The sequence below is a fragment of the Anastrepha ludens genome, chromosome 5 (genome assembly GCF_028408465.1).
Source record: "Anastrepha ludens isolate Willacy chromosome 5, idAnaLude1.1, whole genome shotgun sequence".
In the NCBI taxonomy this organism is placed as follows: domain Eukaryota; kingdom Metazoa; phylum Arthropoda; class Insecta; order Diptera; family Tephritidae; genus Anastrepha; species Anastrepha ludens.
In genome coordinates, this window is record NC_071501.1 from 102,608,015 (window position 1) to 102,624,529 (window position 16,515).

The following is a 16,515-nucleotide window of genomic DNA, read 5'->3' on the forward strand; positions in this document are numbered from 1 at the left end:
CATGAAATGAAAAATAAAATGCCCACTTGTAAAGTATAACCGAAAGCGCGCTTATGTATTCTCATTAAATTAAAGTAGTGCTACAGGGGAATTGCTGTTTCGCACACTCCTCAAATAAAGAAAAAGCCTAGGATTTGAATCTGTGAATAAATTTGGGATAACAGAAATACAGGAGAAACACTACAAAATTCAATTAATAGAATGTTAGGGCCCATAAAAGCCGTTATTAAAGCTAAATAAAGCACGAGAATTTTTATTTTTTTTTCATTATATTTTATACTTTATTTCCATTAAAAATAAAAATAATAAATAAAATATTTACTTGATAAAAAATATGTAAAACGAAAACAAGCAAAATTTATAAATAAATATATAGAATTATAAAGAATATTTACGAAAAACTATAATTTTAATAAGCTATTTCAAATAGTTAGCCATTAACTAAAAATAAAAATTATCAAAATATATATTTACATATAAAAAAATAATACAAAAGCTGTTTGTACTCTGTGCGTATATGTATGTAAGTATATAAAATATGCCATCCTTGTATATGGTCATGCATACATAAGTATGTTTGCATTATCTATAACACACGAATCAGAAATTACTCAAACGCACATACAAGCTTACACACTAATTTTCCACGTCACTTTCACTGGCAACGACTGGTTTCACCGCTTTGTTGATTATTTTGTAGAGTTAAACTCTTATCGGTGTATTCGCTACATATTTTGATTAAAATGCATTTCATATTATCATTATTCTCTTATTTTATTAATTAACTCAACAACTCTCGCATTTTCAGGAATGCTGCGGCAGTTACAGTAGTTAACCAGATATATTTGACAAGAGAGAGAATCCATTTGGCACAAGTTGTTTAGAATATTTACATATATGTATGTCTTTAATAGGAATCCCGCAGACACTAGCAGGCGGTAATACTTATTTAATCTTAATAAAATTTATTTTCAAAAACAGTGATTCTAAAGCGTTGTTAAGAATGGAATGTTAGTATATAATTCAAACAAAAATAAACAAAAAATAACTACTGGTATAACTTTTGTGTGGAGTTGCCTGTCTCCCATCGGTCCCGTTCTCAGGCGGCGGATAGGAGAACGCTCGGCAGATATGCAAGGTAGATAGGTAATAAAATACCACTCGCGAACCAAAACACCTACTTGCAGCTGTAGGCGGTTTTCATCTATCACCAAGTTAGGATAGGAGGGCTAGCAGCTAAATAGCTAACGAATCGTCAGGTGCCCTTTCCTACACAAGGAGTTCAAGGAAAGCATATGTACATATATATAATATAAATACAGGTATCCCTTGTATAACGCGGTCTTATACAACGCGGTTTCGATATAACGCGATTTGGAAAAATTAGGTTTCAGTACAACGCGAAATTTAGGCTTATATAATGCGAAGGGGAAAATACATAATTATAAAATCTGGTAACACTAATTTGCGTACCACATATTTATAATATGTAATGTATTTTTAATGTAAACCGAGAATTACCCTTTTTTGCCTTAGATAGATAGAATAGATATTAATCTAGCACCTTATTACGAAATTGAAAAGGAGCTTAAAAAAACCACCCACCAAAAACTGATAACAGATTTTGCAATTATAAAACCAGTAGAAGAACCACAAGGTCCCACAACTAGTTTCTTATCCAATAGCGAAAACTATGTTGAAGAAATATCTTCTGATGAAGCTATTGCTCCCCCAAAACGCCCACGTGCAAAGATCTTTGAAGACAGTGAAACAGATTAATTACCATATGAAGTTTGAAGAATAACAATAAAGTTTTTAATAAACCTTTAATTTGTTTTAGTTTGATTTTAAATTTTTTGTTTTGTGTTTTCAATTGTATTATATTATAAAGTCTGAACTTTAGTATTGAGTTGAAATAGATGTGCATCTGTTATTTTGTATGTATTTTATTAAAAAAAAAAACCTATTGGAACATAACCCCCAAATTTATATGAAAACTATGTTTTAGATAACGCGGAATTACATAACGCGCAATTCTTCTGGAACGTAACTATCGCGTTATACGAGGGATACCTGTATAATATTTAACTTGAATGAGCACTGAACTCAACTACATACATATGTACACATGTATATGTATATGTATATGTATAAATATAATTGGTACATACACCTGTTTGGAGCTACTGTTAGCCGAGCTACTCCTCTAATTTGTGGTTTGCGTTTGCAGTTGCTCCACAAACGTAGAGACCTACAGTTTTATACTTATACCATGCTATATTTAATTTTAAATCCGTTTGTGTTTTTGGGGAAACCCATTTATTCCACAAAAGAGAAATTATTTATTTCTTCATCAATGTCCTCACTACATGCTTTACATACTTTTTTTTTCTATAACACTGCCTAAATGAGTTTCGAACGACCCCTCCTCTAATTCCACACCAACTTATAAGCACCTATGCGTGTAATAGAACTTAGTTCACAACAATAGAAACAACTCATCAACAACAATTTACAACTCATACCATGTAGCGCATTAGTTCAATTTCCTTCTCTCACTGCTTAAGAGACAGCACAGCTGAGGGAAGAGTGTAAAGACAAAGTTGTTCGTTTGGTATTTGTTGCTAGCAAATTACTTTACACCCTTCTGTTCTATTTACAAATACATACCAGTTGCTTGTGAGTACCGACTGTGTGTGTTTAGCAAATCTTTTATTTTTTTATTTATTGTAACTTGTAGGAAGTGACTAAGTGAATGACTATCTGTTCCCTTATACGTGTATCACAAACAATGTGGAAACAACAAAAATACACTTTCACGCTTTCATGTAGTAAGATCGAATCACACTTTCTTACATATTATATATACATACATACATATATAAAAAGATGTTCAACCATCCCTGCAAGAAAATTCGCTGGTTTCAAACGGGCGATTGTCTAATAAGCTCGCAATCAATTAGCTTAAGAAAAAAATTACAGCTTGCGTGCGCTCTCGTTTAGCTCTGGTGGTAGACATCGGCACCCCGCACAAAGGGTAAATATGGCTACATATTTATGTATATAGAAGATCACCTATTCTCCTACGTTTACTAAAGTCGACTTCACCCTGATATATGTGAGCTGAAATCACAATCAAACAACTTATTACTCAACGAATAAATAATAAATCCCAACACTAGCTTAGATTTTCCTACACAGTACTCTGCATATCCTTAAGGTTTACTATGTTCCACGCTGTGTGCCTGTGTACGATTGTATTATTGTCCTACATTCACATTATAGTCCTTGATAGTTCGACGCTTTGAAAGCGAAATTGGAAATTGATATATGTACACAAGCACATATACTAAGTACAACAGAGGACTGTTAGTTACAAAGCTGATGGCTTACAGTGAGCAGCTACAGAGAAGAATAGATTAAGTACAGGGTAGTAAAAATTATAAAAATACAAGATTTTTTTTTTAAGTTTTATCAAATGAACAAAACTCAATTTATTTTGATTTTTGCCCAGTTTTATGAGATCTGGTATCCCTCTATAATATTAAGAGGGGCGCAGAGTAAATTTTAGGTTTGAGAAGGAACTCGTTTAGTGTTTTATTCATTAAAATTCAGTGGTTCTAAGTAAGGGAGATTCATTGCTGAAATTGAGAAGATTCCCCTTATCGTTTTAAAGCACAAGATTGTGCCGAGCAAATGAAATAGTAAAATAAAAAGCGATTTGGATGCAATTTTTATTCATAAAAAGTATTCGTCTATAAATTTATCTAGACAGGTGTAATACCTGTTTTTATATAAGAATGCGACGTGTTAGTTAAGTATAAATATAGATATAACTATATAATTACAAAACTATACAAATAAAAGATATGTACATTTGCCACCTTTAGTTCCGAAATATTTTTCAACAGGGTTGCCACATAATTTTCAACAGAAATTTCCTACTTAAATAGTAAACTTAAATGTTAAAATACAATATATTGATATACATAAGTATGTGTGAATAACAAACAAAATATAAAAAAAATTATTCGGTAGGGGTTTTACGAGTATATGTGAAAATATTGGTAGTATAATGTAACCATTTATTTTTATTTTTTTTTTTGAGATTGCAATATGGATATCAATCGAATGATCTTAAAGTCAGCATAACTACTGAGTTATGTCTGAGTACGATTGCCAACTGTTTTTAAACTATTTCAATTATCAAATCTAATCTCGGTGGAACACCAAAATCAAGAAAAAGTTGTTTCTAATAGTGGTCGCCCCTCGGCAGTCATTGGCAAACCTCCGGGTGTATTTCTGCCATGAAAAAGATCCTCATAAAAATAAAAAAAATATGTTTGCCGTTCAGAGTCGGCTTGAAATTGTAAGTCCCTCCATTTGGGGAACAACATCAAGGCGCACACCACAATAGGAGGAGGAGCTCGATCAAACACCAAAAAAGGGGTGTACGCGCCAGCCTAATTTTTAATATAAATGTTTTAAAAATTATTTAACAAGTTAAAAAAACACATTTCCTGCCAATCAGCATCCATATACAAAATACCGATTTTACTTAATCTTCACATAGTTTAAGAAAAATACGCAAAGCACGGTTCAATTGTGAAAGATCGCAATAATTTGCTGAGCGTCAATATATCTTACTCAAGTTAAAGCACCAACAAATTCAAAAGTAATGATGGAGTTTCGAGTTTTTCGACTCTTTTTGCAAACATATTTCCTTGAGACAAATGTTTGAGCACCCTGTGCTTTGGGTGTTTTAGCGTAATAATTTCGTTATGTTCGCATACGCAAGTCTTAAGTATGCAAGTTTGTATGTTATTGTCAATGTGTCCGATATTGTTTTTGTTCCCAACAGCGTTTAAGTTGGGGTTTTGTGCTTCTACTTTTTTTACTGCTGTGCCAGCGCATATTTTATTTTCATGTATTTTTCACTACCCTTTTGTTATTGTTATTGTGTTTGTTCTTTCCTTGCACTTGTTTTGCGTTTTATTCCTCATTATTATTGTTATTATTGTCACTGGTGGTGGCTGTTGGGTGTTGTTTTGTTGTGTGCCGTTATTATTGAAGTGCCTGCAATTGTTTTTCTTGCCACTTGAAAATATCCTGCAGACGTAAGCGAAAGCAGAAACAGAAACAAAGCACAAAAATGTTCATCAGCTTGCACGAAACAGAGTTAAAGCATGGAAAGCGATAAGCCTTGGTCGGCTAACAGGCTAACAGACAAGCTGTTCATCAAGTCTATTCATTGGTTGGTTGATTGGTCGATTTTGTAGGCAGCAGGAAGTTCGCGTGCACTTAAAATGCGGTCAGATCGAAGAGATTAAGGTATTTTTTTCCACTATTCGGGGTATTTTCACGGAGTTTTGTTTAGAATGAATTTGCATACAAATTTTGGCAAAGAATTTTTTTTATTTCGCCTTACCTTAGGTGAGCAATTTAATTTATATTTTTAAATTTTCTGCCTACATCAGTTAGGTTTAACTCAAGCTTTAAGCAATTTTTGCCAAGTTGAACAAACAGTACCAGTGGATTATTTTATATACAGGGTGCGTACGGTATTTGAAGACAACGGCCAACTTGGGGAGTAAAACTTATAAGCTTTTAATTTGAACTTAATAAATAAATGAATTTAATGAAACTTCACAAATTTTTTACACAGCATTAGTTCATTATATGTATATCTATAAAATCATTCAATAAAATTTCCATTAACTGCAATAACTTCTTCGATCCGGGTCCTGAAATTGCAGCCTTAAGAGGAGAAATGGTGTTATGAGGATGCTTATTGGTTTCACACTCAACTACGCCCCATACGCAGTAATTCACGTACCACGTTGTGGTAACGTAGATCCGACTGCCGTGGGAACGTTCTGCGGTTGTTCCAAAATTTGTTTCGTTAGAAAAAAACAAAATCATCTCAGGCGCTTCATGGAGTTGCATTTTGTTTATAAGGCGTTTTGATCGGATAACTCTGTGTTCTCGTACGTGACTGACATAAACTGTCTTCTGCGCATAACGTAGGAATTAAGCCAAATATTTGCATAAACAACTCGACGGATAAGAACCTCAAAAACAGTAAGCTCCCTTGCAAGAGCCCTCATTGGTATTGAAGCGTCCTCGTCAATGATCGCTTGCACTTGTTGAATAAACTCTGCAGATCGGACAGTGTTGGAACGTTCCTTGAGTATTTTGCATTTTGAAAAAAGCTTTGCTTCGCCGCCTGTGGCACCCAATTCACATCGAACCTTATGAACGAAATAAACGAGCGCTCTTAAAAAAATTAGAGATTTTTAAATCGATGTGATTTGGATATATAGCGGCAATAACTATTTTTTTTTTTTCTTGAGTTAAGTCGTAGTCCTTCATGTCTTATCTGAAAAATAACAACAACAAAAATAATGGTTTCGGGAACTTATAGCCCCATACAATGCATGTCCTCAAATATCACCAGAAGGAACCTTAGTGAAAACTTCCGGCACTCCAAGTTTATATCTATTCGCACGCCAACTACATGTTTTTCACTATTCAATCAGTAGAGCAGGTTAGCTTGGAAGCACATGTTGATCCTATGCCCATGAATTCAGGTACTATTCCAAAACTGAGAATAATGAATGAAATATCGCCACATCGAATGATATCACAATCGCTGTCAGAGGAATTCAATGGAGCCAAGGCACTTTCGACTAAACGAAAACAAATTCGGAAAGAATTGGTAATATTTATTTTCAAATGTGTCGCTGAAAATCTTTAGATTCATCAATAGTCTCTTATTTACATATCCAGCGTATATTTCATACACACACGCATATGTTCACCATTAAATTCTTCAAAACTCCAGCGAATGCGTCACTCTTACCAATCTCGCATTGACATGTGTTGTTGGACGCCTCTTAGATAACTCATATGGCTTGCATTTTCTGAATAAGCAATTTGACATACGAAGAAGTATGTAGTGCGTGGCTGATTACATTTCATCAGGGTATTCGTACAAGAAATTCTGGCGCTGACAATGTTATTTATGTTTACTCATTTAACGCAGTTCACTCGACATGTTCTGGTTATGACTGTTTTTGCTCTTGCCTTATCTTTGCAAACATAAAAATTTAATTTTATACTTTATGTACATACATATGTATGCATCGACATATACGAATATATTTCAAAATCTTTTCTTTCACAACATCAGCAACTTGCATGTAGGTTATGCGTATGTAGTTGTTGTTGTGTGCTTATTATCGCACCCATTAAGCGCCAAAGAGCAGACCCAACAAGAAACTCTAAAACACGCTCGGCACTCAATAGTGCACTCCAATATTTATTATACTACTCATATACACGTCAGATCTCCATGCATATCTTTTTATCTATAATATCGACCTCCGCCCATTTAAACAACACACATTGGAATCAAATTCCTTTTTCAGCAAACAAAACCAACAACTTTTAGGTCTCTCTTCATGCCCGTGTAATTGCAGGGTCAAAAGTATGCGTTATGACAACAAAGTCGGTAAGTCGTGCCAATCAATAAGGAGAAATCTGAATATTTGATTTAAAAGTATTAAGTTCACACGTTTATGTATTATCAAATATACTCATATATGTATATGTAATATAAATAATTGGCGCTTGCAACCTTTGTTGATTGTTTGGCCGAGCTCCTCCTCCAATTTGTGGTGTGCGTCTTGATATTTTTCCCAAATGGAGGGGTATACTATACAGTTTCATGTCGCCTACAATCGGCAGAGGGGTTTTTGAGAGGAGCTTTTTTCATGGCAGAAATACACATGGAGGTATCTCCTTACGTGCCAAGGGGCGACTGCTTTTAAAAGAAAACATTTTCCATAATTTTGGTGGTTGGTGGCCACTACGAGTTTTGCACCCGGGCACTATCGAGTGGTAGTTACGCATCAAATTATGCAGCCATGTATTGTCAATTTCCAATTTAAAAAAAGTTAATTTTTGCGGTCAAAAAAATGGTCTTAAAATACATACACCTATACGCTAGGCTAGTGCTTGTTTATGTGTTGTCATTAAGTACATTTATGGTAAAACCAATAAGCAATGAAGTATTATTTAGGCTTAGGCAAAAGCGAGTTATACCCGGCGTAAGTTAAATAAATAAATAAATAACAAAAATAGCTTCGGAATGATGAACCTTCTCTCGCTTTCCTTCCCAGTTAATCTGAGAGATTCACATTTTTCATATAAAAAAACCCAATTTCCCAAGCATAAACTTATGAAGAAGGAGAACATGCCAATCAAATGATCCACAATCCACTATCCAACTAAATATATGATCGCATAGTATGAAACTCGGTGTCCCGAGCGGGCAATGTCACAGTTTCTCATTTCCTCAGTTACTCTATTTCCCTCCCCGATAGTCGGTTTTAAATTTTCGGACCAACCCAAATTTTAATCTGGTTAACGATAGTCTTCAGTAATTCAGTAATTTTTAAATAATGTTTTATGCGGTTACAACTACAACCAAAAATATGAACATTTTAATAAGTTCACCCTGTACCAGTTGATTTTTGTTTAAATTTTTACAGTGGTGTGGATTAAATACTTTGCTATTATTTTTAACAGCACTGTATGCACTTGGAAATGAACGGCGCTACGGCAGCTTAACAAAAATTGTATACAAACATATTCCTGTTCTTGAAGTGAGCCCTTGTAACAATTTTATGGAATTTTTCTACAAAAAATAATTGAATGTATAAGGTTTTTAAAAATTAAAATTTTTCAATATTCTAAAAGTAGTTCCATGCCTTCAAAAGTTATTAGTGTCAAATTGCATGGCTCGGGCGGCCAAGCTATTATGTTTATGGATATTATTTTCGATCACTCATATTGCTGGACGTCGCACTACGACACATCCTTCCAAAATATACTTGGTTTTTTGTACATACATTTTTTTTGTTTCTATTAACCAAACAAAAAAAAAAAAAGAAAAAATGTTGCACCAACAACGTAATGCGCGCCTCCAAGTGGCGTGTGAAGTGGTAACAAAACACATCACCCACGCATATCATCCAAAAACACAATACACACACATTGTACATACAAAAGTATGTGCAGCACGTTAAAATTTTACAGTTACCGGTTATTTAGTATATTTTGTGGTGCTCCTGTGTTCCTTTGGGCATACAAAATGTAGAGGCAGTCGTGTTGCCGTTGGCTCATTCATGTAACCACACAACGTGATTTGAAAATGTGACACACGGTGGGTGACTTTTGACAGTATTTACCCATTTTTGTTTTGAAGGTCAAATTGAGGTGCCTCTAATGCGCTGTAGTTAAAATTTCCCACATAACTTGGAATTTTGTTTTTGCTTCTGCATTTAAAAAATATGTGAAGATGAGCGGCAAATGTACATGTAAAGCTGATTTTCATTTACCGGTAGATTTACTAAGTGATTTATATGGTACTCAGTTTTTCAATTAGTTAACTTTTCTCCAAAGAGGAAATTCAAACAAATGAGGGATTGATGCCATGAAAATTTAAAAGCTTAAAAACGTTAGTGAATAATGAACTTCATCAAAATTGTATTAATACATACCGCTGATAACGTTATTATTGAGATATCCTAATAAATAAAGCTAGAAGTGATATGCTATAATTATTTCATTCATCTGGAAGGCGAAATTTAAGGTTGCAACTTTTTTGGAGAGAAAATAAATAATAACCATTTTTTGGGATTTAATTTTTTTTTTTATATTTTACTACTTGTTTTTAGCGTTATAGCTGAAGGGACCTTTTCCATTTTTATTGAGCCTTGCAGATAACGTGAACCCATTTGTAAAGTGTAGCCCCGTGTGTCATGCGCCACCGTGACCATTGGATGATTTGAAGCCAGGAGGTTAAATTGGCTGTATTATAACGTCGCCTCCTCAACACCCGTCCGAATTGAGGAATAATTGTGGCCTTACCGCAGACCGAATGCGTTTTCCAAAGCTTGTCTCGTCAAGCAGGCAGTCGTACGAACAAGACGAATACGAATAAAACAAAAACAAATAAATAATAATAACAACAATAACGATAATAAGGGCAGTTTGAGGAATCAGGGTGAAAACCAGCTCGCGGGGCTCTCGTAATCGGAGGTGTCACTCTTCGAGGAACACGACCGCGAGGATGATCAACCCTCTACCATGTACCTACTTCGGGAACGAGTGGGCTCGTCACCACAGACTCAGCATCCAAAGTGGGAAAACGATGAAATCTTCACAGAGTAAAAACTGCTATTAGGAGTCGAGCTAGTTACCAATCTACCAGTTCACACCAGCGATCACCGTCACCGTTACTGCCAGGCAATCAACATAATTGGCTTCTGATACTGGTCTGGCTAGTAACCGATCCGTGTAATCCTAGTAAAAGTATCCAAGCAGCGAAATCGGATGTCATCCTCTGCGAGCAGGAGCCATAAGCCCCACCTGCACTCTGAATCCAGGGAAGGAGGGGCAAACGCCCAAACCCTCCCATCGTCCGGACATCCTGACGTGTTGGATGATCCCAGAACTGGGTTGAGTGACGCGGAAGTGAAAAGGCACCTACGCTATCTAAAAGAGGGCAAAATGCCTACATGCAGCTCGCCAACTTGTGGAGCAACGGCCCAAGAATGTGCCTGGTCAACAGCTTCGGCGGCTCAGCAGTCCCAATACCGCTATAGGGTAGACAGGAAGAGAAAAGCCTCCGCAACTGCCACAGAGCGAAGATGCGGTAAACCGATAGCTGAGCTCGCACTGAACCCGTCGACTGATGCCTGTCGTTTCTACAACCAGTCCCCGGAGACTCGAGCACATCTTCATCTTGAATGTAACGCCGGATGAGGCAGGAAGAAAGGCATATACCATATGTACGCTCAGCCCTACCCAGCTCTATCTTTGATTTATTCAGGAAACTGGGTTTGGATGAGCTACTACGATGAGTAAGGGCACCAAAGGCCGATGAAGTCGAAGTGCAAATTTCATTTTCATTCATTCATTCAAAGTGAAACTTTTATGGGAAAATTAATTATGCAATTAGCTATTTACGCTTTCAATTTACCGTTTGATGAGCCACATGAGGCTGCAAAGATTTGCTAAGCGAATGGAATCATAAACAAAAACGCAACTAGCTACATATTACATTTACAGGAGAGGAGACTACTCGTGTAACTCAAATATGAAAATAGCCAAAATTATGTACTTAACCCTGGACCGTTATCCTTTGCCAAAACGAAGACGAGCGATCTTATTTTCAAGCTTCCTTGTATTTTCACCGTTTGTTTTGCTCTATTTTTTTAAAGTTATGAAAGCGATTAATTTATAAGTATTTCTTTTAATTTTGATTAAAAATAACGTCAAACATAAAATTAAAATCGTTGTGGACACTACTTATGCATAGCTTCCTTTTAATATGGGTTTGAAGTAATTTATCGCAAAGATGGCTTTAGTCTACGGGCGCTCCAGGGCCAGCTAGTTAGAAGGTAATGAAGTTAGTGGTATTCGTGGAGCTTTTCTAATTTATAGCCTAACACCTCGAATCCCAAAAAGCTGAGAATCTTTTATCACTTTTAAAATGAATAACCGCTTTCAATGCCTACGATAATTGAAGAATGTTTAACGACTCTGATAATAATGATTGGCAATTAATTGTATGTGAATACCAGCCCCTTTTCATTCCAAAACAATACAGTCACAAAAAAGTCACAGTTCACAAAAGCAAAAAATTAAAAACGCAGCCAAACAGTATCGGCGGCGCAGTTGCGGCAAATTCCATCCATATGACGGCGCTGCGGCGGTATTTGCTGCTGCCGCTGGTATTTTTTCAATCAATTCTATTCCATTATCTACACTTCTTCTTCTTGTTCAGCTCGTGTCGACGTTCTCGCGAAGTAAAAAGCACTTACACAAACACAGATGCTCTCGCTCTCTCTCTCACTCTCTCTCCCCATTCATTCACTTGCATTTTGCTCCATTCGCTCACGTAACGTTTTCTTGGTTGCGTAGCACACGTGGCCCTTCACTGCTGACTCCCCTTTCAAATCTGATTATCATACTTTCCGACCCGCACCTTGCCTATTTTCATCTAAGAAGTACGTTCGCTCTACCCAACAAGACGGGGTAGCGAATATTTTAATGCAATTTATGTATTTAATTGCAATATTTTAAGCTAATTGATATAAGAATTTGCCTCCCCTGAAACTCATTCAATTGCTTACCTGCTACTCTGCCGCTGCTTCTTCTTCACCAAACCGCCGCTTTTTTGGGGCCGCGCGTTATTGTCGGTGCTTCGTTCGTTGTTGTGCTTATACACTGTGGTATTGTTGTTGTTGTTGGCCGATGTTTACGTGTATCTCCAACGTTTGGCTCCACACTTGTTTTTGCACTTTAAAGTTACTAAATTCCCCACTTTTTACACTCATTTAATTTGGCAATTTTGTGGAATCACACTTAAATTTTGTTATAAATTTTTCAATTTTTTTGTTCGGTTATTGCATTCGATGTACAAATTTATACAAAATTTATTTCTAGTTTGAAATTTTTTATTTCAATTAAGAACTTTGTTGTTGTCAATATTTGACGTATTTCAAATCGCATTGAACTTTTAATTTTCCCCCAAATAATTTAGCTGTTGCGTAGTTGCAAACTTTGCTCGTATTTTTTTTTTTATTTTTGTTTCATTCGATAGTCGTTTTTGTTTTTTCTTCAATTTTCAATTTGGTTATTGTACACACATGAGTTGGAGTAAAATTTATTTCACGCAATTCGCCGTTCATCCACATCCGTTCACATTGAGCTCCAATTTTGACTTGGAGAATTTTTCTGTAAAGTGCAAACTTTGACAAGTGGTTTCGCGGCGTTCGCGTTTAATGTTGCTGTTGCTGTCGCCGTCAGCATCGACATCGACGTATGCCTAGTGTTTGTATCACTTGTGTATTGGGTTCGGTCTCCAACATCTCCGACGTCGGCGCACTTGACTGTCAACGTCGGCTATTTTGTCGTTCCGATTTGAATTTTCCAATGGGTTTGTTCGTTTCGTATCAAGCTGCTCTGGTGTAGCGTTAACTGCTTATCGGACATTTAGCGCTTGTCGCGTTTTAAATGAGTTTATTGTATTCTTTAAGTGCAATGACATTCTCATATATAACGTTACGTTTATATTAGCGTAACGAATGGCTTATACGAATAAAGGAAGGCGTGTGTCTTTGCTAAAGTGATGCAGATGGCGCTGCATTATTGTGAAATTTAGAAGTAGACCTCAATAACAATCTAGTCTTCCAACAAAAATTATGAAGGCTTGGCTTAATAGTTTATACAAATAGAGCGTTGTTTTCTTTACATTTTAACAGAGATGTAAATTTATTATACTATTTTGGAGCGACTCGGAAAATTTATGTAATCGAGTTTGTAATTGCCTTTTACGCCCAATCAGAATAAAAAGGGGATCGTGAACAATTCGAATTTGAAGTAAAATTGTTAACCTCCATTTTAAATGCATGTGTTTGGACCAAGCCAAGGTCGGGCTAAGCCTAAGAGAGAGGTGACACTAAAGTAAAAACTTTTACATGCATTTTGCTTTTGGAATTTGGTGCTTCGAATATCAAAATTTCAAACAGTTTATATGCTAACAAATAAAACACTAAATTTAAAAAAAAATGAAATTATAGATTAGACAAGGCATTCATGGTGCCACTGTTCGATATTTCTAACGCTACATCTCCACGGACAGTTGGTTATTAGGATGGGTCAAAAAATTGTGAACAACAGTTTTGATCAATGAAAAAAAATCTTTAGAATCACTTTTATTAAGCAACGTAAAAACCAAGCATTTTGAATAATATGTATGACTTGAGCAACGAATAAGTTATTTTTGAGACAAACATTTATTTATCAAAGATTAATTGATTTGTGCTCCAACTTTTCCGTCTCGCGAAATCAATTAACAGTTATTACTAAATTAAAGTGCTAAACTTCCATCCTATGAATTAAATTACTGGCATAACTGCGTTCTCTTCAATAAAAATTATATTTATATGTAGCTAAACAAATCACACTTCTCTGTCATATTTTAGTTGCTTTCTAAAACCTTTTTACTTTTAAGTTCTTTGCTACCACCCTGTGTCAGATCTCGATTGCCACGATTTTACATAACGTGTGGACAAGTAACTACACGTTACGTTTGTACGCTGCCGTTTGTTATTATGAACGAAAAGCTCAAATATATTTCAATGGAAAATTCACCTTCCTCAAGAGTTGATGTCGAACGCAAAACGCAACAATACAGAACACATTTTCGTTAAAAGTGCAAAGTGAAAAAAAATCATAAAAAATATATAAAACGAAGTTAAACGAACCGTGTGGAAGAGAAAATTGCATAGCAAACGCAACTTTTTCTGCGCCTACAACGTAAACCAGTTGTGCACATTTCTTCAATATATGTAAAATTGCAATTTTTCTAGAATATTCTGTTGAAATTTGTGCAAAATAACCATTTAGCTTAAACACTGTACAATAATCTGTTACGCTTTTCGCTGCGTTTTGAAAAATAAAGCTGTTTAGGTGAAGGATAAAATCTGGTGAAGCAGGACGACCCTGTGAGCAAGGGGTGTATTACATAAGCGCGGCAGGAGGAAGTGTTTTTTCACAATCTCTTGTGTAATAATAATCTTCCTTCCAAGCTCAGAGTTATAAAAGATAAAGGCAAGGCAAAACGTGAAGCGGGCGGCACCTAATGATATTTGTTGGTGCACGTTGCGCCCCCCCACACACTGCATAGTGGTCATACAATTCACTTGCGATTCAGTGCAGTGGCAAATGAAAGAAGCGGCATGTGTGTAGTGTAATACGTCTTTTACTTGGCATATTTACGCGCACGAACTGTATCCACAGTCATCGTAACCTCTCGGCGGATCCCGCGTGAAGCGCCGCTGCGCAATTTCACAATTCCCAGCCATTAAAGGGTACATTTGCGGGAACGTTTTCGAAAACGTGTCGTCTGTTGTTGTTGTTGACTTGTGATCATACTCTGTTTGCCGGTCCTAATAAAACCTATCTGCTATTCAGATTTGTTGTTTTTCCTTTTGCCGTGAACGACTAAAGAAGTTAAAAAACCGGCAACAGCCGGCATAATTTTTGTGTTCTCTATTTCACTGTGCATTGAAATTGAAATTGTACATTCAAAAAGTGCGGAAAAAGTTATCGTGTGATTATGTCCCAGAATCAACGTGATACGCTCATACATTTGGTAGCTGGCGGGTAAGTAATTATTACACACAATTTACTCATATACATACATAAACACACAATCGTATTTGCGCATGCTTCTACTTCAAATGGAAATTTCCCAATTATTTATATTTACGTGTGTTTATTACAAATTCGACGCGAATAAAAGTCCTGTTGCCTTTATTTTATCCTATTAGCCAACAACAACTAGCTCTTATCTGAAACAATGGCTTATACTTTTCAGATAAGAATTGGCAAACTGGAAGTGCAATCACATGTTAATGATGCAATAGAGTACATATTTACATAACTCGTTTAAAAATTTTTCATTAGAAGAGCATGATTTGCCGGTGAAGCTAATATTTTTTTTTTTGTATATTGTTGGCTACCATAACCTAACCTAATCTAAACTATTGCAACACTGATTAATTTTGACAATATACTAACACACTCGCAATACTAGTTTGTGCGGGGGCAAGACAGAGTGGCCTTTAAACGAACCCTGTTGAGAATTTTATTTGTTTATTCGTACATTTATACAAATGTAGAGCAAATAATTGTAGGCGATGTAGTAAGGCAACAACTATGATAAAGGAAGAACAAAACACATAAGCAGCGCTGAATAGCCTTGAAATGTGAAATTATTTGTGTGTCATTGGGGAAATGGCATTCGTTTTCCAGCTATGCATCGGTGATTTATAGCGATTTTAAGAAAAACCATTATATGTGTTTCAAAGTAATTTTTAAATTATAAACATAAACATACTAGTGTAACGGATGCAAATTTGGTAGTATTAGCTGCATCTTTTTGTACAATTCTGTCCAGGTTGAGATAGAATCAACATCCTTGTTGTTGTTGTAGCAGCATAAACATTCCCCATACTTACATACGGTGAATGTTGCTGGAGTGACAGTCCTTGGCCGGATATAAATCCGGGTCGTTTCGGTAACGTAGAACCGACTGTCGTTGAAACGTCCATCAACATCCTTCATACCATTCGCTGATATACCGTGGAAGAGCAGATTCATATTAGCCGGTAAGGGTCAGTTATCTCTCCAATTTTTCTCGGTTCTGCACTGCAAGTAACACAACTTTCCCCCAATAAATCCAATGCGATATTATTTATGACCTGTACGAAGGAGGTCAATTTCTCACTGAAAGTTGTGGTACACCAATTCCGACGGTAAACAATCTGAAGTTACTGGGTGTAACTTTCCATAGTTTACTCTCCTACATTTAACGGCAATCGTTAATACATACATATGTATATTACGTATTTTCAATTATTTTTGATTTGTGTT

At 35.8% G+C, this 16,515-nt stretch overlaps 1 protein-coding gene across 2 annotated transcripts in view; it reads left to right on the plus strand.

Moving 5' to 3' along the window:
- Positions 1-14,187: 14,187 nt before the first annotated feature.
- Positions 14,188-16,515, plus strand: part of LOC128865076 (mitochondrial carrier protein Rim2) — a 59,275-nt gene continuing 56,947 nt past the window's right edge. Inside the window, exons 1-2 of one of the 2 annotated variants that reach the window (XM_054105023.1) lie at positions 14,189-14,426; positions 15,052-15,243. In XM_054105023.1, the coding sequence (XP_053960998.1) occupies positions 15,197-15,243 (47 nt within the window). In that variant the 5' untranslated portion in view covers positions 14,189-14,426; positions 15,052-15,196. Of the gene's footprint in view, positions 15,244-16,515 lie in introns of both variants that reach the window. The other variant, XM_054105024.1, reaches the window with a different exon arrangement.